Raw genomic sequence first — 27,712 nt, forward strand, 5'->3', positions numbered from 1 at the left:
TTTTCATTAATTTCCTATTTTTACAAGATTAAAGATCAGTTTCTAAAATTAAAACTGGTTTTTAATTTTATTTTTTGAGAGGAGTATCAGTTTTTTTTAGAAATAGTTTAAAAAATGTGATGGAATGGTAGTCCTTTCTAACATTCCAGTCCTATGGGTAAGGGAGTAATACACTTGTTTCTTTCTGCTTAGTGAAATGTTCCCATTCCTAAGAACTTTAAAGAATTATGGAAATAGCAGGAAATGGAAATAGTTACAAATTATGTGCTACAGATAAATTAGTGTAGATTCAGAAAGGAAACAATGTGTGCATTTACATTGTAGGGTTTCTCTGATACTTTTCTTTGAACTTGGAAAGACAATTTACTGGCAATCTGTTTCTCCATTTGTGTTTCTAAATAGAAATAAGAAAGCTAAATATTTTTTAAATCATGAACACCTGAAAAAGAAACAAAAAATAAAAGCCAAAAACTAAAATTTAAAAAAAGCAACACACAAAAAAACACACAAAAAAGTCACAACCCCCTCCCCCCCAAAAAAAAACAAAACAAAAAACCCAGAAATAAAGTTGTATTCTATCACTGAGATAATAGTTTCATTATTAATAACACTTTATTAAGTTAAACCAGCCAGTCTGCCCAAATGTATATGTTTTTTGAACTGTTTATAAATATCTCATAATGCAAGCAAATGGCATAGCTAGTGTATGAAAAAGAGCAGGGACTACTAATCACTACTAATTGCTGTGTTTACATTTTAAGTGTCAGAATGACCATGCAATTTTCTCTCTTTACTTTGCCTTTCTTTCCTCTTGTCTTCATCTAATACATATTAAAAAATGAAGCTGGTAAGTACCATTTTTGCACGTTGGATTCATATGTCTTTTCAGTTATTATAAGTCTTTAAAGTTATTATGAAATGAAAATGTAGGAGAAGAGCAAAAAATTGTTAATCATTTCTGTGTGGTACTAAGATTTTAAATGTAATTGCTACATCTATTGTACAAGAGTCTAAAAAGCATAAGGACAGCCTTGTTGGTAAGGCTATCAAGGAAAATCTAAGCTTTGTCTTAAAAAATCATGAAAATTATTATGATGACTTAAAATGTTCAATTTTTTAAATTTTCTTTCAGTTTTCCCCTTAAAAATCAACAGTGTTGTTCTTCAAAGCCACTTGGCATATTTAATGAGCATCTTTAGTTTTGACCCATAGAGACCATCTACAGAGTAATATACCAAATAGATTAATATGAAAGTATGTAAATAGAATATAAATTGATGTATATGCTTACTGACATTTTGGAAGTCTGAAAAATTAAATTTAAGTCTTTAAATTAAGTTTAAAGTGTCATAAGATACTGTTAACAGAAGTGTCAGAACTGACATTTCAGATGCACTGAATATCTGAATTCACTTCAAATCTGATCACTTTTCCAGTGTTAAATATACATGAGAATTTATCAACAACCAAGCTCCAAGCAAGTCTTTGGAATCAAAAGATTACTTATTCTCTTAGTAACTCTCTGGAGAGGTTAGTACAGTCTGTAGTTATAGCTGACACAGGATAGTAGGAGCTCAGTGAGAAAACTGAGAATTCTGCAGAACTTTCAGTGGATGACCTGAAACTAGAAATAGTGGCTAAGGTACCTAAACCAAATCTCAATTCCAAACTGATGCAATTTACCTCAGAGTGACATACTATGGTTGTAGAAAATGTAGCTCAAAAGGATTTGGCTTGGATGGTTAGCTACTCATCACTAAATGCTTTATTTTGACACCTTACTAACTGTACTGAAATAATAATTGTTGATTAAAATATAAATCTCTTAGGTGGAAGTAAATAAATCGTGTTAATCTGTTACCTGAATTGTTTCAATGCCTTCTATACCACTACTTTCATTTGAAGCAAATTCATGTTAGTGATATTGCAGCTACAACTTTGCAGTACATAGAAATACCAAATAAGTTAATGTAGGAGCAACAAATAAGATTACACAGTTATTGCCAACAGGGCAATATCCACACTCTACAGCTCTTAAAGGCAATAAATAGGGATAAAGTATTTTATGCTGCTTCCATTTCCCTAACTGTAATTATCTCCAGCAATATCTAGATTTTTTTTTCTTCTGTCTCAGGAATTTTTGGTATAAGTGAAGTAGCAGTAACTTTGAAAATGTAGTGTACGTTTATTTTCTTTGTTATAAAGTAGAAAGCCTATGATAGATACATTACATGAGTAATGTAATGTACAAATTTTCTGCAATTTAATCATTATGTGGCTTTCTGTATTTTCTATCATATGCTATAAAATAAGACGGAAATTGCAGTAAAGTGTTAGATTGACTTAAATTAGCTAAGACTGGTAGTAGTGATCATTCTTACTTCTCTGCAAGTCAGTAAGTGATAATTGAAACTCGCTGCCATTACTCTTATTTTCAAGTTACTTGAAGAATTATCTAAAAAAGAGTATCAGGACATCTTCTGAGTTTACTCAAAAACAGACCTCTTGCTGCTTTCATATTTTAGATTTTCAGCCCTGCATGCACATTTTCATTAATAGAAACTGACATATAAAGGAAATAAAACCTTCATCTTTAAACAACAGAATACATTTTTGTTGTTTTTAATTTGTCAGATTATATGAAAAAGATTTTATTAATTTATTTAAATGTTACTCTGCTAGGAAACTTTGTACTAAGAGCATAAATCTGTGTTTAAATGCTTCATAGTAATTTTTTTTAAATAATATGGGCTGGTTTTCATTTTTCTCCCATTTAATGATGTTATTTATATTAATTTTATTACAATCTCAGTGTCCTCATTTATTTTCTTCACTGCCATTTCCTAGGTAAAGGATAAAATGTATGTCAAATTTTCTCTTTTATTTTAAGTAACTTGTTTGTCTTTTTATTCTGTTTTTCCTAAGAACTCTTTATTTATGTCTTTAGGGGCTGACTATTCTCAAATTTCATTGAAATAGGCAGGAATTAGAGTAGTTTCTGGAGAAAAATTAAAAAACCACAACACAAGGGAAGTAGAACTCTGTGCCCATAAAAGCTGGAAAATTATCTGTACATTGAGTAGATAATACTTGATTTATTTCTATTTTGATTTGAACAAGTATCATTTTCTTTTTCTCAGTGGACAAGAATGTTTTGTTTTAACTCTAAAATATCTGGGCAAAAGTTTGCTTTCATCCAACCTACAAAAAAACCAAAAAACTTCAGAAAGAACCATAAAGAGGGAGAAGTCATTAAATTTCACACAGTCAAGGAGCTGGGAGAGATAGGCTCATCTTCTCCACATCTAAGACAAAATCATTAAAACTAGTCTCATGCAATAATTTTATTTGTTCTCATCCACCACTGAATGGTGGTTCATCTTAAATATTTTGGTGTATGCTTGGGTTCATAAAGCCTGTGGCTCTGAGACAAGCAAAGTCTGCAGCAGCAATTTTCAAATTGGCTAATATCATACCTGGTTTGCAACAGGTCTTTTTAATTAAATATTTTTATTTGAGAACACTAATAGGTAGTTTGTTTCCTGAATACATGAGTATTTCTGGATTATCAGAAAATATTTCTGTTCCATTCCAGCATACGAAGTTTACCCACTTAAACAAACAGCAATTTAGGATGTCTTGGGATATTTATTAAGACTGAAATAATTTCTTGTGTATGAAAACTCTGTTTTTGTTACGCTAGATTATTTAAATTTGCTCCCTGTAACAATATAGCACATGGATTTTTTTTTAACATGTAGTCCAGTTTCTATGTGATCTAGGAACAGACCTGTGCTTGGGTAGCATCTTCCAAATAATCTCTTTATTTGGGAATTATATGATCTACGTACTTTGCAGGAAACTACTTTGAAAATAGGAGAGGTATCATGGAAAAATAAAGGGAAAGGAAAGAGATATCAGAATTAAAGGTGAGAGGTACCTCAATGCTAGCTGCAGTTAATTTCCAGCTGAACTGGTACCATTACACTGCAGCCTTGGTTACAAACCTGCTATTTCCCAAGAGTGATCGAAGCCCCAGACATATTTGTATGCTTTGAGTTTTGTGGCCAGACATTTGGATAAGTTCTTAAGTCCACTGCTGTTCACATGAAGGTCCACAGCAGTCTGAGAGAAGCACAACATCAACAAAGCTGGTAAAAGACACAATTGTACTGTAGTCTTACCCTTCCCTTGTTACTGTCAGCAATTTTCCTGTTTGCTACCAAAGACAGTATGCCTGGCTTTTTTTTATGCTTGTGTCAGTGCTTTCAAAATCGTATTCCTCTACTTTTTTTCTGGGTTATCATCCTATGCATTTAATATCTTGTAAATAGTATTTGTGCAAGTTGTGTTGTGGCTTGAAGATACTCTATTCATAGCTGGTTGCTCAGTTGTTATCATTTGGGTATCTCTTGGACTTTTTGTTTCTTTCTTCAATGACTACTTATAAACAATGCCAGTATAATTACAAGTTCAGTTAACCTCTTAGCTCTGCATGACCTATATGTATGGCTTGGTCACAGAACTCTAGAATTTCCAAAGGAAATCTGTAGTGCTGTATTGGTATTCTTCATACCTCGAGTAGAGAAGTCTTAGAAACTTCTTTTTTGTCTATCAAGAACTTGCAGGTACCAAAGGAAATATAGCTGGGAGTTAAGGAATGATAGTATAGAGAGAAACTGAAAAATCTCAATTCTTCTCCGGAACTGGCTCCAGTTAATAAGCAGAAAAGTGGTGATAAAATATTCTAAGAGAAGAAGGTATGGCTGAAGAGCAGATTTCCAAGGGAAACAAAAAAATTAGGAATCACACCACTGGTATAAAGTGCTGCCAAGCCTTGTGAGATTGAGTTAAACTTTTTCATCATACTACAAATGACATGTACAGAGAAGATTCTGGGAAGTGCACCAGAGACTTCATTAATGCTAGCCTGTTTTTACCAAGGGGCTCATGTGTGCCCCAGGAGTGCTGGAAGCACATCATCTTGTTCTAAACAAGCTTTAGTAAACTGTTTTTCTCTGTTTAGAGATATATTTGGGTTTCTTAGGTTAGTATTTTAGATTTTTTGGGATAGAATGCACTGCCTTGCTATCAACCTCTGTATTTCCATAAACAAAATTAAGGCAAAGTAAAGATTCATTTATTAGAAAATTACTTATTCAAGAAGTTGGTTACTTTGTAACACACAGAGAGAAATTCTAGTCCCTATTCTTGTTTGCCTTTCTACACTCCACCTAGCTGAAAGCTGTTAAAGTCATTTTCATTTTCATCTTTATTTTCATCATTATATGATTCTATAATTATCAGAACAGTTCTTATACTTGCTACATGTGAGATCCAAATGTCATTGCAAATTCCATCCTTAGTCCTCATATTCCCTAATACAGAAATACAACTACAGTTTAAAAAAATTCACAGAAATTGAAAAAAAAATCTATTTTAATTCATACTGTTCATCACCTCTGCAATTTATTTGGTTTATTTTATGCTCTTGGAGTAGGAATCTTCTAGTTTTCCATAGTTACTGGCTGTCCCACTTGACACTTAAGGCTGTATTCTGATCTGACTGGAACAAGGATAAAATACTTCAGTGAATCCAGATTGGTAGGTGGATCAAACTTTTCTTTCAGTGTCTTCCTATATATTAACGTGAAATATCAGCTATATCTTCATCTAAGTACACTGTTAGGCACTGAAGTGGAGTTTTGTTCTGTGGGTTCAGAATAACATCTTTTAACTCTGTTTGATACATATAGAAAATTTGAGTACTTGACCTTTCAATGAGACTGTGCTGCTATATATCCTGACAGATAAAGAGCTTTGTTTCCTTTCTCTCATTCCACATAGCAGGAGACCTGGGCATATACTTAAAAACCCTACCAATAAAAATCACTGTCAGACTTGAAATCAGTCAGGTTTTTTTTTATTATCCTCCAGCTAACCATGCAACTAGTTAAAGACAATATGGATTACTGGTTAGATATTAAAGATACTAGTTATTATTTTTTTAAATTTTATTTATTGTATTAAAGAAGTAAAATACCAAGTACCGTCTGTATACAATCATTGGCCCATCATTAACTTACAAATAATATAACAGGAAAAAAGCCATAATGCCATAGACAAAAACTGTCTTCTTGTTACGATAGAATTTGTATTACCTTTCAAAGAAAATCGGAGTATTTAATATAAGGGTACAAAATAACCTCTAATTGTACATCCAGAATCTAGAATGATATTTCATTCTTAGGTCAGATGTCAGAAATGAGTTCTGCATGAGATGTTCTGATTATACATACATTCTTCTATTACTATAACATGAACCTGCATATATTCTTCCTTCAACTTCCTTTTATAGAATGCTTTTGGTAGAACCTTACTCAGTTGATTCGAAAAGAGACATAATAGATCTTGACACTGGAAAAGGAATATGTTTTTAATTTCATAGGTGTTTTATTGCATTTATTATAGTTTATTTAATTCATTTATTTTACTATATTAAAGTGACTTTTAACAAAAAAAAATTGCCTTAATTTAAACTCATTTTTTTGATTTTTCTTGAAAGCTTGAACTAAAACCAGAAGCTGGATCTAGAATTTGGTTGTTCTGTGTTGAGTACATCAGAATGAAGTCCTGAAAACCATTTTTCTTTAGATTTAATTTAGATTTAATCCATGTCTGACCTTTGCAGTATAATCCCACTCTTTTTGGTTTTTAAATATGAAAAATAAAATTGTACAGATTCTTTGCATCAGAAATTACAGGATAATGTAGTCTCCCTGATTTAGAGTTGTGTTTGTACGCATAAGCGTGAACGTTCTTTTGGTCTGTGCAAACTGAATTTTATGTGCATTTTGAAAATATATACAGTTTCTTGTCAACAAGATCAATGAAGTGCTGTCCAAATTGTTCATCCATTACTTAGCTTTCCTAGTGTCAGCATTACTGTCAGCTTTAGTTAGAGAACTTAATTTATTTAAAATTTCATTCACTGTGGGAAGGATGAGGAAGTGAATCATGTCTCAATGATGGGAATCTGGAAGGGGAAGGCATTTTATTGTGTATTGAATTAAAACCACAAGATATTAGGTCATTTTGAGGTTTGCATTTGAGGCAGAATGATTCTCACCACAATAGTCTTAAATGTCTAGGTCTCACCAAAATTAATGGACATTAGACCTTATATCTGGTAGTTCTAAAACAATGTTGTTAAGGCTTATGAAGTTGCTTTTCTTCTTTTCTGTGAGAAGCTTATGGTTGAAAAAACCCATTCTTCCATTCTCTATGGAGTGGGAATTATTTTTTGAAATTTCCTCTTAGCATAACTATCTGTTAAAGTATAGCTTGACTGAAATGCTTTGACACCCAGCAAACCCCGCAGACATATTATGAAATGTGCTGTACTAGTGCATAAAATTCCTGCCTCTTCCAGTTTCTTACATGGCTGGAAACAGCAAAGGGAATAGAAGCAAGACAGACAAACAAAGACATTTGCACGGGAAAATTATAGTCTTCATCCATTGATAGATACAAGAAAATTCAGAATCCTAAGTTGATTAAAACTCAGTGTACACCACTCTCTTGAATAATAGAGAAAAGCTTGATTTATGTAGCTAGGTTAGGAGCAGCTGACACTTCCAGGCATTCTGTCCCACAGTTCCCTCCTGCTCCAACCAGTAAACTGGAGTTCATGGGGTCTCTACCGAGGCTGAGGGACCCAGCTGCCACTTTTCTGTGTGCAGATTCAACCAGTAGGAAACTGCAGAACAATAAACAGAGAGCAATAAAAGCTGTGCACTAATGTGCATACTTCAGATGCAGTGAAGCTAAGAATCACATATTGAAATACCTCTGTGGTTAGTCCTGGAATGGTCTCAAAATCTTGAATCTAATAATACATTTTTAGCTTAGATATTTGGTTCATACTCTTTCTGATGTGAACAGTGAATTGTGGCTCTCGGTTTTTATCTTATTTTTCAGTTAGTGTTTGTAGGATGGTGGATACTCTTTCATTATATTCAGATACATCTGTATAATTTCCTTGGCTTTGCAGGGTTTGCACGAATATTACTGTTTGCCCCAGTGCTGATAACCTTGAATTTAATATTTAAACCAAAGGAATTGTGGAAGCACTCTGAGCCCGAAGGTGATATGCAGGTTTCCTGCCCTGCTCTGGTTCTGCACTAAAGATCTAAATGAAAATATTCTTTGTGTTGTTTTGGGAACTCTTGTTTGGGAGGACTTCTAGGGCTCAGTGACAGTTAAAAAACAGACAATTATACTGAAAGAGTAAATTGTTTAAATATAACTAGGGAAAGTGCCTGGTAGGAACATGCAAATATTGTGCTTGCATCCATCAAACAACCTGTGCTTTTCTCTCTCTCTACTGTTAGCTGTAAAGCCTCACATAATCAGTTTAATCAATCACTAGAAAATACAACTTAAAAAAGGTAGGAAGCAGGTTTCTGAAAACCCTGTCCTCTTGTCGTCAGATAAGTTACTAGCCAATGCCATGCTGGAAAGGCAATATAGGTCATGTCCTTACAACTTCATTTTTCTGCCTGTCCAAAATAACAATTCCTACAGTCCATGCTTAGTACTTCTTTTAGGTTGGTTGGTTGGTTGATCAGTTGGTTGGTTGGTTGGGTTTTTTTGGGGGGCTGGCATTTGATGTGATGAGGTTATTATGCACTAGTTAGGCACTTGGGAGATTCCAAGGAGCTTTTTCTTCTCCATCTAATGTGTGTCAATGTGACATGGTTATAGATGTGTCTCATAGCAGTTCATGGCTCCCTGTAAGAGTGTGATAATTTTAGCCCAGAGGTGATACTAACTCAAGTCAAGCCCAGCTTCTTGATATACTTGTCAGATCTAACTTTTGCATTGTCCCAGCTTAATTACTATAGCATCACTGATTAATTCTGTGCCACAACCAGTAAACTCAGTAAAAGCTATAAAAAGTAAATTTAGGTGATGGGTGGTATCACTTTAGAAACTTTTTAAAAGTATTAATGATGATATGAAATCTCTGGCAAAGCCTTTTGGTTAAAATTTATCTTAATTAGATTTTGGCAAAGACCTATGTGGAGCTAGTTGTGGAGTTTTTTTAGTAATAGGTGCTGTATTAGGCATCATCTGACCTCAAGCACCTGTTGCTTGTTTCTCAACTTGTCTTCTTTTTCAGCCAATTCAACTATTTTTGTGGCATGTGAAAAACTGTATTCAGGAGCAAAATTTAGAATTAGGGTCATCACTTTTTTCTGCCTAAAAAATATTTTCTGTTTAAATAATATCAGTTTGATAATTTTTTATTCTCCTGCCTCCACAAATGCTGTCGAAGAGGCCATTAGGCATTAGAGATTGGCAAGGTGGATAGAAAAGTAGGAGAAGAAATAAGAGCTGTAAAATCTGTCTTAGCCAGAAGAGCAAATGTGTACAATAATATTTTACCCTTGTCAGACAAGTACTGCATGGTTTGCCATCTACTAGCTGAAGTCTTCAACACCATTATGAATTTTTCAGGATTTTTACCTTCTTTACCTTCTTTTCTTTTCAGTAAACGGTCGTTCCCCCCCTCTCTTCCTTCCTGCTCCCATCTTAAATGGATTCTGTCTTTTTCAGGGAGTACATTGTTAAAGATTTATAAGTAGTGAATGAGTGTCTCCACTGAATTATCAAGGACATTTTTGTCAAGTAAATTGACACGTTTGCTTCTGAAGGGCATTCAGTTAAACAATTGCATACAAACATGCTCTGTCTCCCTGCCTTTTAGCCTGAGCAAGACACTGTCATTCTCATCTCTTGCAAACCACATTCAAACACACAAGAAAATGAATGCATTCAGAGCATGACTGAAAATAATACAGAATGTCCTCAGATTCCTCAGAAGTGATCAAGGACATTAGATTTTAGGACTGTTTTCAAGTTTACATAAAGATTCCAGCACAAGTATTCTTCACCCGTGAACAAAAAATGAAAATGGCAAAGACTGGAAATCTAGTTCTAAAGAAGGCTGAACTGGAAATTCACCTCATGGCTGCATTTTTAGCCAGAAAAATCAGAGAAATTAGAATGTGAGTTCTAAAATATATCAAGGAGATAAATCCTTTTCCTACTCCAAGAATATTTGTATAAGAAAGAAGGAATGAGAAGCATGCTTTTCTCATGGAGGAAAAGGCAGCAGAAAGCTTCCATCCTTTAGGCTAAAATTAATGAATCATCAGCTGTACTGTATAAATTCTTTCAGCTTGTTGACAATTACTTAAATCAGTAGCTTAAATCAATGTAAATTAATAACTTTATAATATTTCCTTACCACATTGCTTTTATTCTACCCTCATCTAGGAAACCTGTATTTCTTTTCCTTTGAAAAAATCCTGACTTAAGTCATAGTAGATGAGGTTAATAATTTTCTTTATTTTACTTCTCTGCAGGGTTTCCTGTACAGATGAATGACTCAGATCACTCTCTATTTGAGCATTCTTTTCAAGGATGCATGAAGAGTATTCATGTGGATGATCAGCTGGTGGATTTGCATGCAGTGGAGCATGGAGAGCTGGGAAGCTTTGCCAATGTCACCATTGATATGTGTGCCATTATTGACAGGTAAGTTGTGGAGAGATCACCCATAGTTTGATACATCCTGACACATCCTTCATATTCTGAAAATATACAGTGATCCAGAAAAGATGATCCTGATACTGCCAGTGATCATGTCAATGTGGCCCTCCCTACCTTTTTAGTAGGGGGAACCATACTTAGGTGATGGAGATGATGGCTTTAAATTGTAGACTGTGTAGGGTGCAGTGGAAAGCAGCTCTCAAATCTCTCCACTCACCAGAAGAGAAGGAGGTGAAAAGTTATTGTAAGTCAGGCTCAGCCTTTATGTCAATAATATGGCTGCCTTGAATAGAGGAAACTCCTCACACATTTTGTCTATTTCTTAGATTACTGTTATGGAGACCCTTTTGCAACTAAAAGTTGTGGCTCCTGGCTTCAGCCCCTTCTGGCTTCCCTGTATTCCTCAGAGAACTAAAGCAGGTCTGCATGCTAGCACATCAGTGAATGTAATAAATGCTCAAACTTAATTAGAGTAATGCTTGCTGAGTTTGTTTTTTTCCAGTCTGAGAAGAGTCATTCAGAATTAGGGCAGCCTTTTGCTTTGGCACTACCTTTGCAACCATTTACCTGTATTAATTTTTGTTGCTTCTGATTAATGGTTTCTTTGTTGGTGAAAAAAGAAAATATCAGGAAAGATAGGAAGAACAAGTAGTCCAACTCCTGAGTGCAGGCAGCTTGGCTTATCATGAAAATTACCTTACATTAAAGCCATTGCAAGCCTGCAGGAAAGCTGAAAATTTTTTAAATAGTGCTCTGAAAGAAGCAAGGAGTACTAGATCAGAGAACCCTGGAATAATTCAGGTAATAACCAGCTACTGGAGTTCATGTTGTCCTCTAAAAGCAGGGCCAACTTCAAAGCTACATCAGGTTACTCAGGACCAGTTGAGCTTTGTATATCTCCAAGGATAAATATTCTACTCACTCAGTAATTTTAGATATTATCAGGAAATATCTGCATAGTTGTGGTAAAGAAATGCATGTTCTTTTAATTTCCTACTTTAAGAGACTCTCAGAGATAGATGCTGCTGTGAAAAAAAACCCAAAATATTTTGCTTTGGTCTTGCAAAATGCTTTCTCTTCCTGAAATGTAGGCATCCATTTTCACTAAATGAGTTGTGGTAGGTTGACCATGGCCAGTAGCCACACACCAACCCTACCTTTAGGGTTCCTCTTTTCTGTCCTGAGAGATGGGGAGAAAAAAAAGAAAGGCAAAAAGATCAGTGGATTAAGAAGATAATTTAATAAGAAAAGAAAATTCTTGTTATATTTTGTTTTGGAAATGTAAACTGACTTGAAAGAAAGGATATGTCTCTGCTTTTCCTTCAGTGGATACATTTAAGCTTATGCAACAACTTGTATTGATCACAATGATTGAACCCATTTATGCCAGTTTCTATTAGAAAAAAATCCATTATTATAGCAAAGTTAAACAGAATTAAGCTTTTGAAATATATGATGATGTAATTAAAAGTAACTTACAGTGTAAGTTAATTAGTATCAAAGCCTTATGGTACATTTATGAAATACAAGACTTAAGGCTTCCTATGTGTTGAGCAGCTTATTTTGGAAGTTACCTTCTCGTAGAAGTTACTATTTAGAAGCTATTTCTTTTTATAACACATCATATACATCCAAATATTTCATATAATGCCATGTGCCACATAAAAGTGATATATACTGTCCTTTTATGATATGAAAATATTATTCTGCTCTCTATATTTTTGTGTATTATATATTAGGTTTATTATCTATATATAAACATCTATATTCATAACAAAGTTTGGCATAAATAATGGTATTTTATCTATGCTTACGTGTGTATGTATGTATTTATATTTTCTTTATATAAAATAATATATTATCAATCTGTTTCTCTCTTCTAACACCTTGGGCACTGATATCATCCTCATAAAAGTTAAAACTGTATGTCTTACATTTATGCTTTTTAAGCACAGGAAGATTGTGTTGCAAGCAGAGTAGCAGTTGTATAGTCACAGGAAATTAGACTACTATCCAAAGAAGTTTCTTGGAGCTGGCTTTGTTTTTTTTCAATGATTGAGATGTAATCAAGTTTGTTGTTTTCTCATGACCAAGTTTATTTCTTGTTACTTTGCACTTTGGAACAAACCCCGTGACTGAGAAGTAAAAATGCCAAGCTTTAGATCTGCCTGGATTTTCATGGCTGTCTTATTAACATCTGAAAGTAAGAGTTTACAAGCACTTCTGCTACAATATGCCATTATATATAACATTTTTGTGTGGCTTTCTTTTAAGAATCCAAGTACCATGTGTGCTATATATCAACACAATTTAACTTCCTTTGAAAGGGGAAGGTGCTTGTGGCTTGTCATAGTGGGAACCTCCTGCTTTTTTAAACTAGTTTGGATCTGAATCATAAAGGTTTCAGTCATCATCATCATCAACATGGAAATTGCTTTCATAGCCACACTTCAGTAAAGACCCCCACTGGGCAAAAAGATAAGCTGTCACATTGAGTTATTCTTACTGCAGGCTTCAGTCATTTGGTTCAGGGAACAAAAGGTGAAGCTGTAATGGTGGCATTTTTCATCATTAGCCAGAGTGGTTAATAAGGAGGGGAGAGTTTTCTCAATAAAAACGTAACAAAAGTTACTGAGGGTTTGTTGAGTTTTTTGATTGCACCTGCCTGAGGGTGACTTCTTCCAAAGTCCCTGGTTCTGCTGAGCTAAACTCTGCCTGATATGGAAAAGGTTTCTGCATTTTATTTCCAGCAGTTTTGAAAATGTTAGAAGAATAATGATGTTAGAGCATTACACTTGTACTTGGGAGATACAAGTGTTGAGCCAGTGTCTTTTTTTATTTTGTCTTCCCCTTTTCACATGAACCTTTTTTTTTATTGCAAAGATTGCAAGCTGAGATCTAATTACAGGGAACTCCAAAGCTAAGGAACATTCTCTTTTTACCAGTAATTAAATAGTATAAATGCATAAAATTTCATGCGGGTATGAATAATTATAGGCAGTTAATATGCTACTGAGAAAAAAAAATAATCATCCCCACTTCTGTTTCTTAATTACCTATAATTGCATTAGCAATGGAAGTTGCATTGTTGTCACAGTGATCCACATGCTGCATTGCTAGTGACAGCACAGGTCTCTTTCACCTCCTTTCTTTAACATTAACAACCTGACTTCTTGTTTCGGTCCAGATGGTACTGTTGTACTTTCAGATTTAAGCACAGGACATTGAACAGGAATTATTACAACTAATTTATCCTGGCAGTCTAGAAGAATTCCAAAGCTTTCCTGACTTTATAATGGCTAGAATTATGGATTTTAATCACAAAATCACAAGGAGAGAATACTAAAATGGTTTCAAATACAGTGTCAAATCTGCCATTCGAGATTATGCAGCACATAAGCCAATTTTAATGAAAATTTCTGTGTTCCATGTGAAAACATTGGGGGAAGAAATGAAAAATTTTCATGTGTCTGTTTCTGATGTTCTATGAATGTGTAAACAGTGTGGTTCTCTCTGTAACACAGTGAGATGAATTAGATGCTGGTTTTTGAGAATAAATTCACATTAAAGATTAATTTAAGTAATCAGATATGTGCAGCAGAACATTTCTGGATGATTATTACTTACCTGCTGTGGGGATACAATCTGTATTACAGAATGCCAGCCTTCAGCTTTAATCCCATACAGCCACATTTTATCAACTAATTTTTGATTGCCAATCAAAGTTTGAAGTAATTCTTCTAAATAACGGAGCACAGCAAGCATATTGGTGTATAAATATGGCCACAATGTAACTGGCAGCAACACAAAGTTTCTTTGGAGTTAAAAATGGTCATGCCAAATAGTATAAAAGTTCTTCATTTCTGGATCTTTACACAGTCTTTAGGATTCTGCCCTTCCTTGCCGCTCTTCCCCTCCCTCTGCCAGTTCAGTGGTTAGACAGACAGACAGACAGACATCATCCAGCAGTGCTCTGCATGAGGAACAGATAATATAACAGTGACCTGACTGGAAGCAGAACCTACTTTGCAGTTGAGTTTTTTTCCAACTTGAAATCACAAAAAGGAAGTTAAGTAAGACTGGCAAGAGCTGAAGCTATACCTTGACTTCAGCCTGCAGAGATTCCTGGCTGGATGGCTGGAAGGCACTTCCCACACCTGCCTTCTCCTTCTCCTCTTCTCCACACATCTCTTTGTAACCATACAGACTTTTAATGTGCAAATGGAGGTGAAAGCTGCCTCTCAATGAGAGACATTCAAGTGTGTTACATGATAATTCATCTCAATCCAGAAAGGTGACTTTGTAGGCAGAGATTATACCTCAGATGACAACGCTTTTAATACTGTGGCACTTTTCCAGTATGTACCAGAGTACACAGTGACAACTGCCATATTATTAACACAGATCAGTAAACAGCTAGTAGGTTACCAATTCTACAGAGCTAACCACAAAATAGGAGTAATTGAATTATCTTTCTTTTTGAAGTATGTCTTAGTTTTTTGCAATATTTTTTTGCTATGAAAAAATCTCCATTCTGAAAAAAGGGGATGGGGAGAACATTGTAAAAATCAGGGAAAAGAAAGCATGAGAAATATTAAAAATTGAATAAACTGGAATTTTCCATGTGTTAACAAACCTTGTCCCTTGCATGCAGCTGGAAATATTTGAATCACTTGAAAAATTTAACAGTCTATGCAGTACTATGCTATCATTGAGAAACTGGCTGGACTTTCCAGCTGTCATTAGGTAGAATAGAATCACCCAAGGCCACAACAGAAAGATAGAATGAGATGGTGATTAGATCATGGAAGCATCAGAAGAAATAAAAAAAAAAAGGAAAAAGAACTGTTAAATAACTTAATAGTGTAATCAGTAACTCTTTAAACAAATTGGAATAGTTTGAGATGTGCAGATGGTTTGAATGCTATTTTATTGCCTTGCCATGTTTGTTTTTTCACTTTATCCTATATTACACAGGTTGCAATAGTCAATAACATTCTTATGAGACTCTTTCAAGTAACTGTGTGGGTTGTACATCATCTTGTAGCTGGATGACTGAACATTTTGAAATCTCAGAAAATCCTCAGTTTTTCTTTGTCTTGTATTTAGTCCTGTATAAGCTCCACAAAGAGAGTGAAAAAAAATATCTTTTAACTCTAAGGAATACTAATATATTTGTTTGTTATTATTATTTAAAATGTAGGCTACTGAAATAATTTTCTTGAGAAAGTGGATTACTTGTTCATGAAAAATACTTGTTTGTACTACAAGAGCTAAGTCACTAAACATTTAGGTATATTTTGGAGGAGAAGGAGTATGTAAGGCAGAGTTCTGCATAACTTGACAGATAATAAAGGTAGCCTCTGAGCTGCAGGATTGTTTTTCCCCACGACCTGAAAAAATGTAACAGCATGGGATTTGTTCTTGGGAGCCAAGTGGAAGAGAATGTGTCATTGTCGCCCAGCAGCTATGCCCAGTGCATGGTCACCAAGGGCAGGGACAACACTCTGGGTCTCCTGGCACAGGGACTGCCTTGGGGTCAGCATCCCAAAGGTCCTGCTCTGAAGGGTGCTGGGTGGAGGATGAGGCTGTTGCAAGTGGAATTGTGAATGGACTACCCCATCACCCTCGTGGCACAGTGCCACCATCCTGCAACACCACAGTCACAGTGCTCTGGAAAAGGATAAAAGGGAGCATCCTCCCACCTACCACTGCCATAGTTGGCCTGGAACTAGCCCAAATACATCAGAGAGGACTTCTTAAGCTGGTAGAATCACTTGAAGTTGAGGGAGGAGAATTGGAGGCTGGACAAGTCTTCTACAGGTGCTCCACTGCAAAAGCAGCTCCCAGCAGGGTCCCCTTCAAAGCTCATCTGAGGGACTGAAATCTTTTTTCAGCTGCATAGTCATAGTAACACAAAGGGAATGCCATAAGGAGCACTCCAGAACTCCCTGTCCTCATACTCTGCATGGAGCCAGGGGCAGCAGTTGTAAGAAAAGAGGTGCAGAGGTGTTGCAAGGGATCCCAGTGCTTGGAGCACACACTGCTGCCCTGCCAAGTGCAGGAAGGATTCTTGCTTCCAACATGGATCAGGCCAAGGGCATTTGCTCATTCTTGGAAGATCCCAACATGGCTCCAGGTCAAGAATCTACTGGGAGATATGCCCAGTGTGTGGGATGAGGAGGCAGGTCTTGTATTGTTCAGGGAATAGCTGATTACCTCCTTTGAGTCAGGAAGGAGTTTTCCTCTGGGGAAGAGCAGCACTGACTCTGGGCAGATTCTTGCCTTCCTCTGCAGCATTGAGCCTGTGATAGTAAAATATCCTCTGGGCACTGTTGGCCAGGTTGCTGCCTGTTGCTCATGCTCCACGAAGACAGGCAGCCTCTTGTTCCCTGCAGCACCTTTTGCCTTTCTCTGCAGCACTGAGCACAGCCCTTGGCCTCCTTTGGGCCATTTTGACCAGGAGCCTGCTTCTTTTGGGCCTCCCATCTGGTGGGAGGAAGCTTTCTAGACTTCCAGGGTGGGCCCAGGGGTGACTCCCATGGGTTGCTTCTTGTCCTTGGTGATGCTGAGCACAGCCCTTGTCAGGGCTCCTCTGGATCCCTGTGGCTCAGTTCCTGCCTACTGCATTGCACCACCTGTGCCCTGGTTCTTTCTGGGTCTCCATCTTCCAATCCCTTTGCCATCCTCATTGTCCTTCTTGAGATGCATTCAAGTACTTAAGCATCCTTTTTTAAAAGATGAGACCACAGTTACAGGGGTTCTTGGCATCAAGGAACACACCTGCAATGTTTCTTAATCTGATAAGATAAGCAGGAAAAGGATTTGAGGAAAATTTGATGATAGTGGCAAAATTTTAAAACATTATTTAAATAATGTTACAAGTGGTTATGGCAAAACTTTACTTTTTTTGCTGTCTGCTACAACATGACTAATATAGGAATAGCTTAATCAAATGGAGTAATCTATAATTTATAAAAGTCGAGAGCAAAATCTTTGTGTGGAAATTAATTTCTTACTTTTTCTTACATTCTTAGTTTGCTCAGGGGACTTGGTTGAATGTGCAGCTTGTATTACATTCATACATAATTATTATTTTATTCTCATTCTTCTGTGGGGAAGATGAGAGTACCGAGCAAACATTCACAAAGCTCTCTCAGACATGAAATTTATACTCTCACAAGAGTAGATGCTAAATATTTACCTGATCCCATAATAAAACTGTTGAAACTAGCTCCCTGGTTACTCAACTGAGTGCTGAAGTCAAACTGCTTTGATGACTCTGTCAAGTTATTCATCACTTATTGCTCCTTATCAGTTCATAACTGAAAAAGGTAATATATTATGCAGATTGCTTTTTTTTAGGTGGTTAGCATATCTTATCCTGGATGAGCAGTGCTGCTATTCTTAATGAAACTCTCTATACATTCATTCTCAAAAATAAAGGAAACCAGATTGTTGTCTCAATTTTAAAGTTTTTGAAAAATTTAACCAATGCAAAGAAGTTTCAGGAACTGTGTTACTACTAATCTGTAAATAAAACTAAAATTGCATCATCCCCTCATTTGCATTTGTTAACTATGAATCTCTTAGATATGAATATCAATACTTCTGCTATTTTTCCCAGTAAAAGAAAATGGATATTAATAATCCAAACAGATAGACTGTCTCTCTACTACTGACTGTAACATATTTTATTATGTTCTATAATTATTAGGTATAATAATATTTCATAGATATAACATAATGCTGTGATAAGTAATAATGACATATTCTCTAAATATTTTCCAGATACTAGAAATACAATTATTGTAGGCATTTTCTTTCTATATAGTACAATTATGATTGTGACCAGTTTTATGACTGCAGCTCTGAATTTGTAATCTGGTATCAAGGTATGAGTAAATTTAACACATTCATTTGAAGTATGTGCATCTGGAGGATAGCCAGTCCTGTTGGATTATGAGAATTACTACTGGATATGTTACGAAGAAGTTAAACCGTAGAATAACAATTTTATAATCCGGCAATATTTTTCAGTAGTAATAATTTGGAAAAATTGTCTGTCTTACTAAAATGTTGAGTCCATCTCTTGTTCATACAGGCAAGCAATAAAGTCTCCAGAATAAGCAGTTTATCTTTCATGAAACACTGCTACAAATAACTATTGCTATTTGTGGGTGGAGCCTGACTTTTAGCAGAAATTGCCTTACTGTTCAGTTCCTGCTCGATTTACATTATTTCTTTTTTCTTCAGAAATCATTATAAATTTAAAATTAGCATATTGTATTCATGCAGAATATTCCGGTGAGAGCCTAAAGAAATAGAGTTATAAGTCTAATAGATTAGAAGTGGTCTTGTAGTAGTTATAGGCTGCTCTTTAAAACATGAAAAAAAAGGGATTACTATGCCATCATTGGAAATCATTAGTAAAAGTAATAATGTCTAGATATGTGCATTAGGCTTAATATTGTCTCTGTATCTCTCCAGCTTTCTTTTCTCAAAAAGACGTGCTTAGTTCAGTATTTCTGCTGGTAGTGAGTGCTTGCTAGTGATTAGACTCTTACAAAAAATAACATCATTGAGGAAGGTGTTATTTCCTGTTCACTGTCATATTTCTCCCAGACACTGATTTCACAGATCTTTTGCAGAACAGTACAGTGCCACCTAAAAGTAAATAAATGTGATCAAATCCATTTCTGCTACTAGCACATTGGACAGAACAGGTTCACCTTACTTGTTTTATGCTTTTCTCTAGCCAGCAGTATTAAATTTCTGAGTATTCCTGTATTTCTGTTGTGTTTCTCATTGCCTCTTCCTTTAAAGAAAATGCAGCAAGAGAAAGGTTAAGGCCTAGATTATTTACAGTGTTTACATGTGCTAATGCTCCCATAAGCTTTGTGGCTGTCTCTGCCTGCGGCACTGGCATGGAGTCTCGAGGGATGGACTTGAATTCTGATAAATAAGCAGACATAAGCATGGAAGAATGAGACTAACCACAGACAAAATACTGTGCAAGGTATTGAGATGTATGTAGGCAGAATTTTATGGCCTAGAAATATCTCAAATGAGAACATACATGTATGTCATAACGAGGGGAGAAAACACAATCCTTGTATTGTACTTCAGCACTTAATATGGTTAGTTGGAGGATGCAGGAGGGTTTGACAGCAGAGTGAAGAGAGATTTGGTTTTTACTTTGCTTGTTATGTAAACTTTAGGTGGTGAAGCAGCCAGATGGTTTTGGTTTTTTTCTGTAGAAGTTTCTCTGTAGGAACATAAGTAGTTTTGGGGCCACGTGGTGGTTTACCAGTATGCCACATAAATATTGAGACTGACCACAGATTTGAACTCTGCCTCTCTAGTTCCACATCAAAGCTATTTCCAGATAAATTGATCTTCCTTCCTGCATTATATTGAATGGATTTAAAGCTAATGCACATAAAGTTTATGAAGCATTATAGTATTTATGAGTCTGCAGATTTCTATGTTGCATCAAATTAAAAGCAGATGGCAATTCTTGATGAGAAGTTGAGTTAAAACCTAACCAGATTTCTTCTAAGAAATAGGAAAGAACTAAAGTCCTTGGAGGAATATGTGTCAGATGCTACTTGCTTAATCCTTGATATCTTCCTGGAAAGATAGTTTAAATGAACTAACTAATATAACGTTTCAGTAAACAGGTCTTCATTCATTCCCTGTAAATGTTACCAGTAGATTAGATTATATTAGCTGAAAAGAAATGAATATTGAATACAGATCTAGATTAGGAGAAATGTGAAGAGAGCTGGGTTTCACCAGAAGGAAAATACTTAATCCATGCAGTAAATGTGTTCTATTTTTCCTGGTATAATATTAAAAAAAAGATTAGAAATAACATAAGATGGAGCCTTACCTGAGTGATCCCAAAAGTAAAATTATTTTTACAAGACCTGTTAATTTAAAGGAATACTTAATAGAGCAATGCTTCATTCATAACTGTAGAATAAATATATTTTTTATTTACCATTTCTTTACAACTGCCTGCAAGGACCCTTGGATCAAGAATTTAAACTGAACTGACATGATATAACATGATATAAAAGCAGACAATTTCTCTAGTGGATTATAGAAGTCAGACCTATGGAGATAATTTTGTGCCTTGGAAAAAAATCTGATTCTAAATTTCTTGAAAAGATAACTGTTGCTTGTAATTTTTTGCATTTATCTGCTGCCAGATATCTATTGGCATTCTGCCAATAGTATCTATATTTTTCTGTCATTGTGGTAAGTTTCATTGTTAATACAGACTTGATACGGAGCAGCAGTTAATTTAACTTTCAACTTTCTATTTTGGCAAAAAAAATAGTTACTCTATCAGCCAGAATTTTTTAATCTATGCAGAAGCTTTCATTGGTCCTTCTTACAATTTTCCATGTCACAATATCATGATTGTTGTGATTAATTTGTATGACCCTGTATGGATTTCATATATCCAGTGCTAGCTTTTGTAGATCATTGTTCAGAGATTGATTTAAACAAGTTTGTAGAAGGATTTATTTGCTTTATTTATATCTGTTCATCCTTATTTTCTCACAGATTTACATGGTCATTTCTAAGGCAACATTGTGAAATGCTATTCAGAAATATTGACTCAACTGTGATTGATATACTAACTACTGCTTACTATACTGCAATTGCAGGGGAGATACTTTCAGAGTTTTTGAGAAGAACTGGTGCGTAATATGCAATATAATATTGTTTGATATTCAAAGTTTAAATCATTAAATGACCCCTGCATTAAATGCATTATATGAAAAGTTATCTTCTAAAATGAAGATTTATTCCATATTGCAATAACATGCAAAAATTTCTTTACTTTGTTCATTTCAGACAGTTAACGAACAAGCAAACAAGGGAAATTGGTCCTAAATAAATATAGAACAATTCACCTGTGATAGGAGTCAAATAAAAATGCTATCTTACTCTCAGTGCTCATTTCACTAAGCCTCACAGTTTAAAAGGGCTTCTAATTTTTTCACTTAAGATGTTTGCTTCCTGTGTTAGGATCTTACTGATTCATCCTCCCGGATTTCTGTTAAACACTGGATTCCCTCCAGCTCAAATCCCTAAAACTTAAGAGACAGAAAAGTTTTCTAGACATTTTTAAGCTGATGGTGCTAGTCAATTTGTATACAAACACAAGGACAGTCTTTGATACAACTTATCTATTAGCTTCCTATTCTGCAAAAGAAAGCTGGAAATTCGCTGTCAGTTTTAGTGAAGGTAGTTGTTATTTTCACTTGTCTTTTTAGTTTTCTAGTAAAAGAATGCCAACCTACAGACAATTATGGGGGAAAGAAGAAATCCAACTCCTATAATTTCTTTTTACTTCAGCATGAAAGGGGTTATATCAAGGGGTTGATCTGCTTTTGCAATAGCACAATTTCTGCAGTTTTTAAAGTACTATACACCTTTGTTCTGTCTGACTGTTCCTCTGTGGTTGCTCAATGAACTCCAGACAGACACTAACTTAGTGCTGTTACACAAACTGACCTTCTCAAAATCATTAACTCAACAAACAAAATTACTCCTTTCTCAGATTCAACACTGTTCATTGTAGAATTTACTGATGTTTCTTTGTCCTTCATCCTCTCTAAAGGTCTAGTTACCTTTTAAAATTATATTTCGTACTAATACAATGATAAGATCTTTCCTGCATGGTATGGTGCCCAGTGTTTTAAATTTACTCATCTGAAACTTTGCTCAAGGGGACAGTAGCTATAATACCTGTTCTTTTATTAATATCTGATTCTTTGATTCAGGACCTCCACAAACATTAATGAGTTTTTCAGCATACTGAAAGACCACTTTCCTCTGGTGGTTTCTTATTTTCACTTAAGATCAATCATACCATTAATGGTTAACTACTCCAGTGTTTAGTCAAATGACCTCCTATACATTTATTTTGCAATTTTAGTATTGACAGCATTTACTTGGGCTTGTCATGACAATTTTTCAAACTTTTATGTTGGTAGTTGTCAGCATGTTTCAACTTTCTACTATTTCACTGGCCATATGACCTTTAGTCAGAAAATGACAGAAAATAAATGATGACTTTAACTCCATGGCTGTAACTCACTCTCCTTTATCTGTTTATATAGTAGCAACCTTGTGTATCTTATTTATAGAGTCTTGCTTTAGCTGTTCTGAAAACCTTCATTTTATTGTTGTTGCCTCCTAGAAATGCCTTTATATCTGTCTTACTGACTCTATCTTCCTTTCAAATTTTGTCGGATATATTCTTCCCCATCTCTCATAGCTTAATGTTTTTCTCTCTCTGCTATTGTTTGTTATTTGACTGTGGAACTATTATTTATATCTCTGTGGTACATTTCATAATGCAGTTTGTATGAAAAGTACGTCGCAAAGTACAACTGCATTGTATCATTTCATAAAAGTTCACAGTAGTTTCAATAGTTTTCTTTGAACAATAAAATTATGTTTTGAAAGAAGTAAAGTCCCTGATTTAAGTGTATAATGCTAGTATTTTATGTTAGAAATACATTTGAGCACACAGTATTTTGTCCTTGAAAAATATGCTTTCTCCTTTTTTAATGCTACCAGTCACTTTCACTTTCATGTATTATTTAAACCTAACAGATGTGTACCTGTGGGGTCATTTATTTTATCCTACTAAAGCACAAGCAGTCAAGGAAAATACAGTTGCTAATCACTGTAATGTGAAGTACTTTTTTAAAAGTCTGTGTCTCTGTTGAAATAGGTAGTTTATTATCCTAGAATATGAGAGAAAGGAAAAGAAGGGGAGAGACAGAGATGAAAGAAAACAAGAGAGAAAGTGAGAAAGAGAGAGTGAAAGGGAGAAAGAGAGAAAGAGAGAAATAGAAGGAGAAAGAGAGAAAGAGAGAAAGGGAGAAAGAGAGAAAGAAAGAAAGAGTTAGAGAGAGAGAGAGAGAGAGAAAGAAAAGAGAGAAAGTGAGAAAGAGAGAAAGAAAGAAAGAAAGAAAGAAAGAAAAGAAAAGAAAAGAAAAGAAAAGAAAAGAAAAGAAAAGAAAAGAAAAGAAAAGAAAAGAAAAGAAAAGAAAAGAAAAGAAAAGAAAAGAAAAGAAAAGAAAAGAAAAGAAAAGAAAAGAAAAGAAAAGAAAAGAAAGAGAGAGAAAGAAAGAAAGAGAGAGAGAAAGAAAGAAAAGAGAGAGAGAAAGAGAGAAAGAGAAGGGGAAAGAAAGAGAGAGAGAAAGAAAGAAAAGAGAGAGAGAAAGAGAGAAAGAGAGGAAAGAAAGAGAGAAAGAAAGAGAGAAAGAGAGAAAGGAAAGAAAGAAAGAAAGAAAGAAAGAAAGAAAGAAAGAAAGAAAGAAAGAAAGAAAGAAAGAAAGAAAGAAAGAAAGAAAGAAAGAAAGTTTTTAGTGAAGGAGTTGGGGAATGTGTAGAACTTTAAAAAGTGAAGTGTTTTCAGGCTTCAAGAGCAGAATTGGAACCTGTAAGCATTGCTTTACAAAAGGTTTGAGGGGCTTGAACAGTGCTTTATCTTGTTTTGGCAAAACTGCTACTTTTATTACAAAGTTTACTGGTTTTGCTATAAAAAGTGACAGTAGGTTGTAGCTACAGAGATCTTAGGTCAGGATGAAGAGTAAATTGACTTAAAAATGGGAAACTAGACTTTTAAACTGGAAAGACATATAAGCTACATAGCTGTTTAAATGGTTTAAGCACAAGTTAAATCCTTGGGGCAGTGGGCAAAGAGTTGTACACAGGTAAAAAAAAAGGGCTTTCTGTATCAATGAATCCTATAAGATCAATAACTGTGTTCTTTTAAGTGAGGAAAAAATACCCAGATACCAAAGCCAAATATCACTCCTGGACCTCTGTACAACTCCTAGGCTTTTATAAGGGAGCAAGTTGCTTTAGATTTGGTGCACATCTAAAATAGTCTACTCTGTAAGTCCATGTTGATTCTACTACAGTTTTAATTAGGTAGAGCATATGTGTGGGGGTTATACTGTTGGTTGGACGGTCACTGGACAGACTCAGGAGCTTTGTATTTTCTATTTTTTAGGTTTGCAGTTTATTATAAGGGTGTGGGTAGAAGAGAGAGTGTAGGGCATGGAGAGCAAGACAGTGAGAAGTAAGAGGTAAGAGCAAGGGGGTAAGAGGTAAGAGAGAGGTGGTAGCAGTAAGAGAGCAATTTCCTGTTTACAACACAATAAGTATTCTTTTATGATGATATTCTAATTTCCAATAACCAATCTAATACAATATACTAATTTCCTAATATTTGCATGCAACCTATAGGAATTACCATGTTTTATGGCTTTCTTATCTGTAACCCTTATCTTCAGACCTTTCCTGCCGGGCTTGGGACAGGATGTCTGTTGGTTCTTTGGTATTTGTGGCATTTGGTATCATCTAAACAAAGGAAGAGGCCTCAAGCCTTCACATGTATGTTTTCAGCATCTATGTCAAAATATGCCAACATCTCTATTTCATCTATTGTTTCAGAACTACTTGCTAGACACTCATAAGATTTTTCTATTTCCTTCCCAACACATATGGACAAATCGTGAGTGCTATATGAAAGAATAAAGTACTCTGATATTTAATTGTAAGAAATCTATCTTCTTTTTCATTTATGAAAGGAACCTCTAAATCACCTTCTCCCTCGTTTGAGAGTAATTGATTGTTGGCAGGGTTTGCAAAGTGTTTTCTCTGTGTTGTTGAATGTGCTTCTAAATGCTGGTTGGTTGTATGATCAGTGGCCATAGAATATTCATTAGCCATTTTCAGCTCCAGTGAAAATGAATTCTAAATATTTCAATTTTATGGTAAATATAGACAAATAGTAGGCTTGTGTCAGAAAAGTTTTGGAAGGAAACCCGTTTACCCAGAGAGAAAATGTAAAGGCTAAATACACTATGAAATTAATTTTTTTAAATGATATAATGTTTTTTCTTTCAAAATGTCTGGCAGGAATTAAAATATCAGAATAATGATGTGTCATAACTTCTACATAATACATACTTGTTATGATTCTTGCCATGGCATACTGGAAATACTGGATCAAAATAAATCTTAATAGAAATATAGAAAAACCTGCATCTAGGCTATGCATCTTTATTTTTTTAAGGTCCCAGATACTCTACTGCATTATAAAATGGGAACGCAAATATAAATGTCAACTTGAGCTGATTAATGTTAAATTTTGCAGTTTACTTATCCTTGGTGTTCAGAAGACAGAAAAAAAAAACAGTTTGGCACATACTCATGATACAGTCCAGTCATTCTCTGTGTCATTATTTTCTTCATGTTCTGATTACTCAGACATTTGCTCTAATTCCTCTGAACTATAGTGGTGTAACTGATAAAGTAGCATAAAATGCTCCCTGCTAAAACATACTGATGATACCACTCAATGGAAGAATTATGACAAAAGTCTGTCATGGGAATATAAACAGGTATCTTCATGAGATCTTTGAATAAAATGAGAAAACTTGTAATAAGGTGACAAATAACCTACCTATCATGAGTAGGTTTTAGTACATAGCATTTTGGCAATTAGGGCAATTATTTTTACTTGCAGGTTTTGAGAACTCTGATTGGCTAATTATCAGAGCAAGCACTGTGCTATCCAGCAATGCATTAGAATATTCATGCTATAGTCCCTTCTGTCTGTGTTTCTAAGGTTTTCAACTTGTACTTTAGAAATCCTGAGCAGGGATATTCAGGGATAATTGAAGACAGTGTTTTTGCTAAATTTTCCAAGATATCTCTCATTTGAATTACAGGCAAATTAAATCACTCAGTAGGAATCAAAGAAAAGATTGCCATGGATTACATCAGAACAACCCAGTAAAACCACTTAGCTGAAGCATCTTGAATTACAGAAAATAAATACATCTGCTACATGAATACTTCATAAGTGATATCTTCTCCTATTTAGCTTTTCTTTTCTTGGGTGGTTTTTTTTTTAGGACAATTTTCATTTAATTATTTCAAGATATGGAAAGCTTCTAAATCTTCAGATAATTGCTCACTAGTGGTTAATTTTCTTCTGCATTAAAAATATATATCTTATTTCTATTCTGTATTTGTATATCCTAAACTTGGAGCTTTCAGTTCTTAGTACCAGTTTTCTACCTAAAACAAAAAATGAAGTCCTTCTCCAAAATGTCTTCATTGTGCATACAAGAAGATTCTGTGAATAAACAGGTGAATTTAGGAAACTCATATAGTTCTTTCTAACCTTTTGGAATTCAACAAGGTTATTTTTTCTAAAAGTAAACTTATACCCCAGACACATGATTTTTGCCATTACTAGTGGCAGAAATCATGAGAAAAGTTTTGTGTTGGCCTGAGAATACCGGGTCCCAGGGCATGTCTGGGTTTGCCATGCTCTGACCCATTTGTACCTCAGATAACAGTTGCCAGTGGCCATGTGTGGAGTGATGCCTGCTCTGGATGGATTTCCTTATGGTGAATTCCACAGATGAAGCCCCCATGTAACAAACAGTAGCTCTTTGTGTGACCTCAGCTATGGATGGCTGTTGTGCAACTTTCAAACTTCAGGTTGGGAATAAAGAAAAAGGACTGTGATTGGAAATGTATAAAAAAAAAGTAGCCACAAGGGACAATAAATTTAACTTTATTATTCATAGACTTTTTTCTCTATTAATGAGACAATTTGAATTATTATACTCTTAGCATTAGCTGGACAGACATGGAATTTTTACCTCCATTTGCCATATATGTTCTTTTTTGCTTATGGCAAGATTTTGAGTGTAGTAGACAGGAGCAGGATTATAAGTAAAGGTCTCACTAATGCAGTAGGATTATGCACATGTTTTTCTTTTTGTAGTCTTCTGTTATGTACATGGGGCTCACATTTATTTTCTTACATGAAACATCAGTTTTCAAATCTAGACTTTTCCATTGCTGGATTCCACAGTACTGTCCTTTCATCTAAAGATTTTATTCCAAGAAAATTATTGCATTCAAGTGTATTAGAATGTAAACTAACGATCTTCTCAGCTAATTTTTTGGTGCTCTAAAATACAATTTACCTCGCCCTAAAAAGTTTAGAAGATCACTACAATAGTTG

The 27,712-nt window shown here is 34.9% G+C and overlaps 1 protein-coding gene across 1 annotated transcript in view; it reads left to right on the top strand.

The window, feature by feature from the left end:
• CNTNAP2 (contactin associated protein 2) overlaps positions 1-27,712 on the top strand; it is a 1,042,550-nt gene that overhangs the window by 625,674 nt on the left and 389,164 nt on the right. The window contains exon 10 of the mRNA XM_056484872.1: positions 10,434-10,605. Coding sequence (XP_056340847.1) covers positions 10,434-10,605 — 172 coding nt within the window. The remainder of the gene's footprint in view (positions 1-10,433; positions 10,606-27,712) is intronic.

The sequence above is a fragment of the Oenanthe melanoleuca genome, chromosome 2 (genome assembly GCF_029582105.1).
Source record: "Oenanthe melanoleuca isolate GR-GAL-2019-014 chromosome 2, OMel1.0, whole genome shotgun sequence".
Lineage (NCBI taxonomy): Eukaryota > Metazoa > Chordata > Aves > Passeriformes > Muscicapidae > Oenanthe > Oenanthe melanoleuca.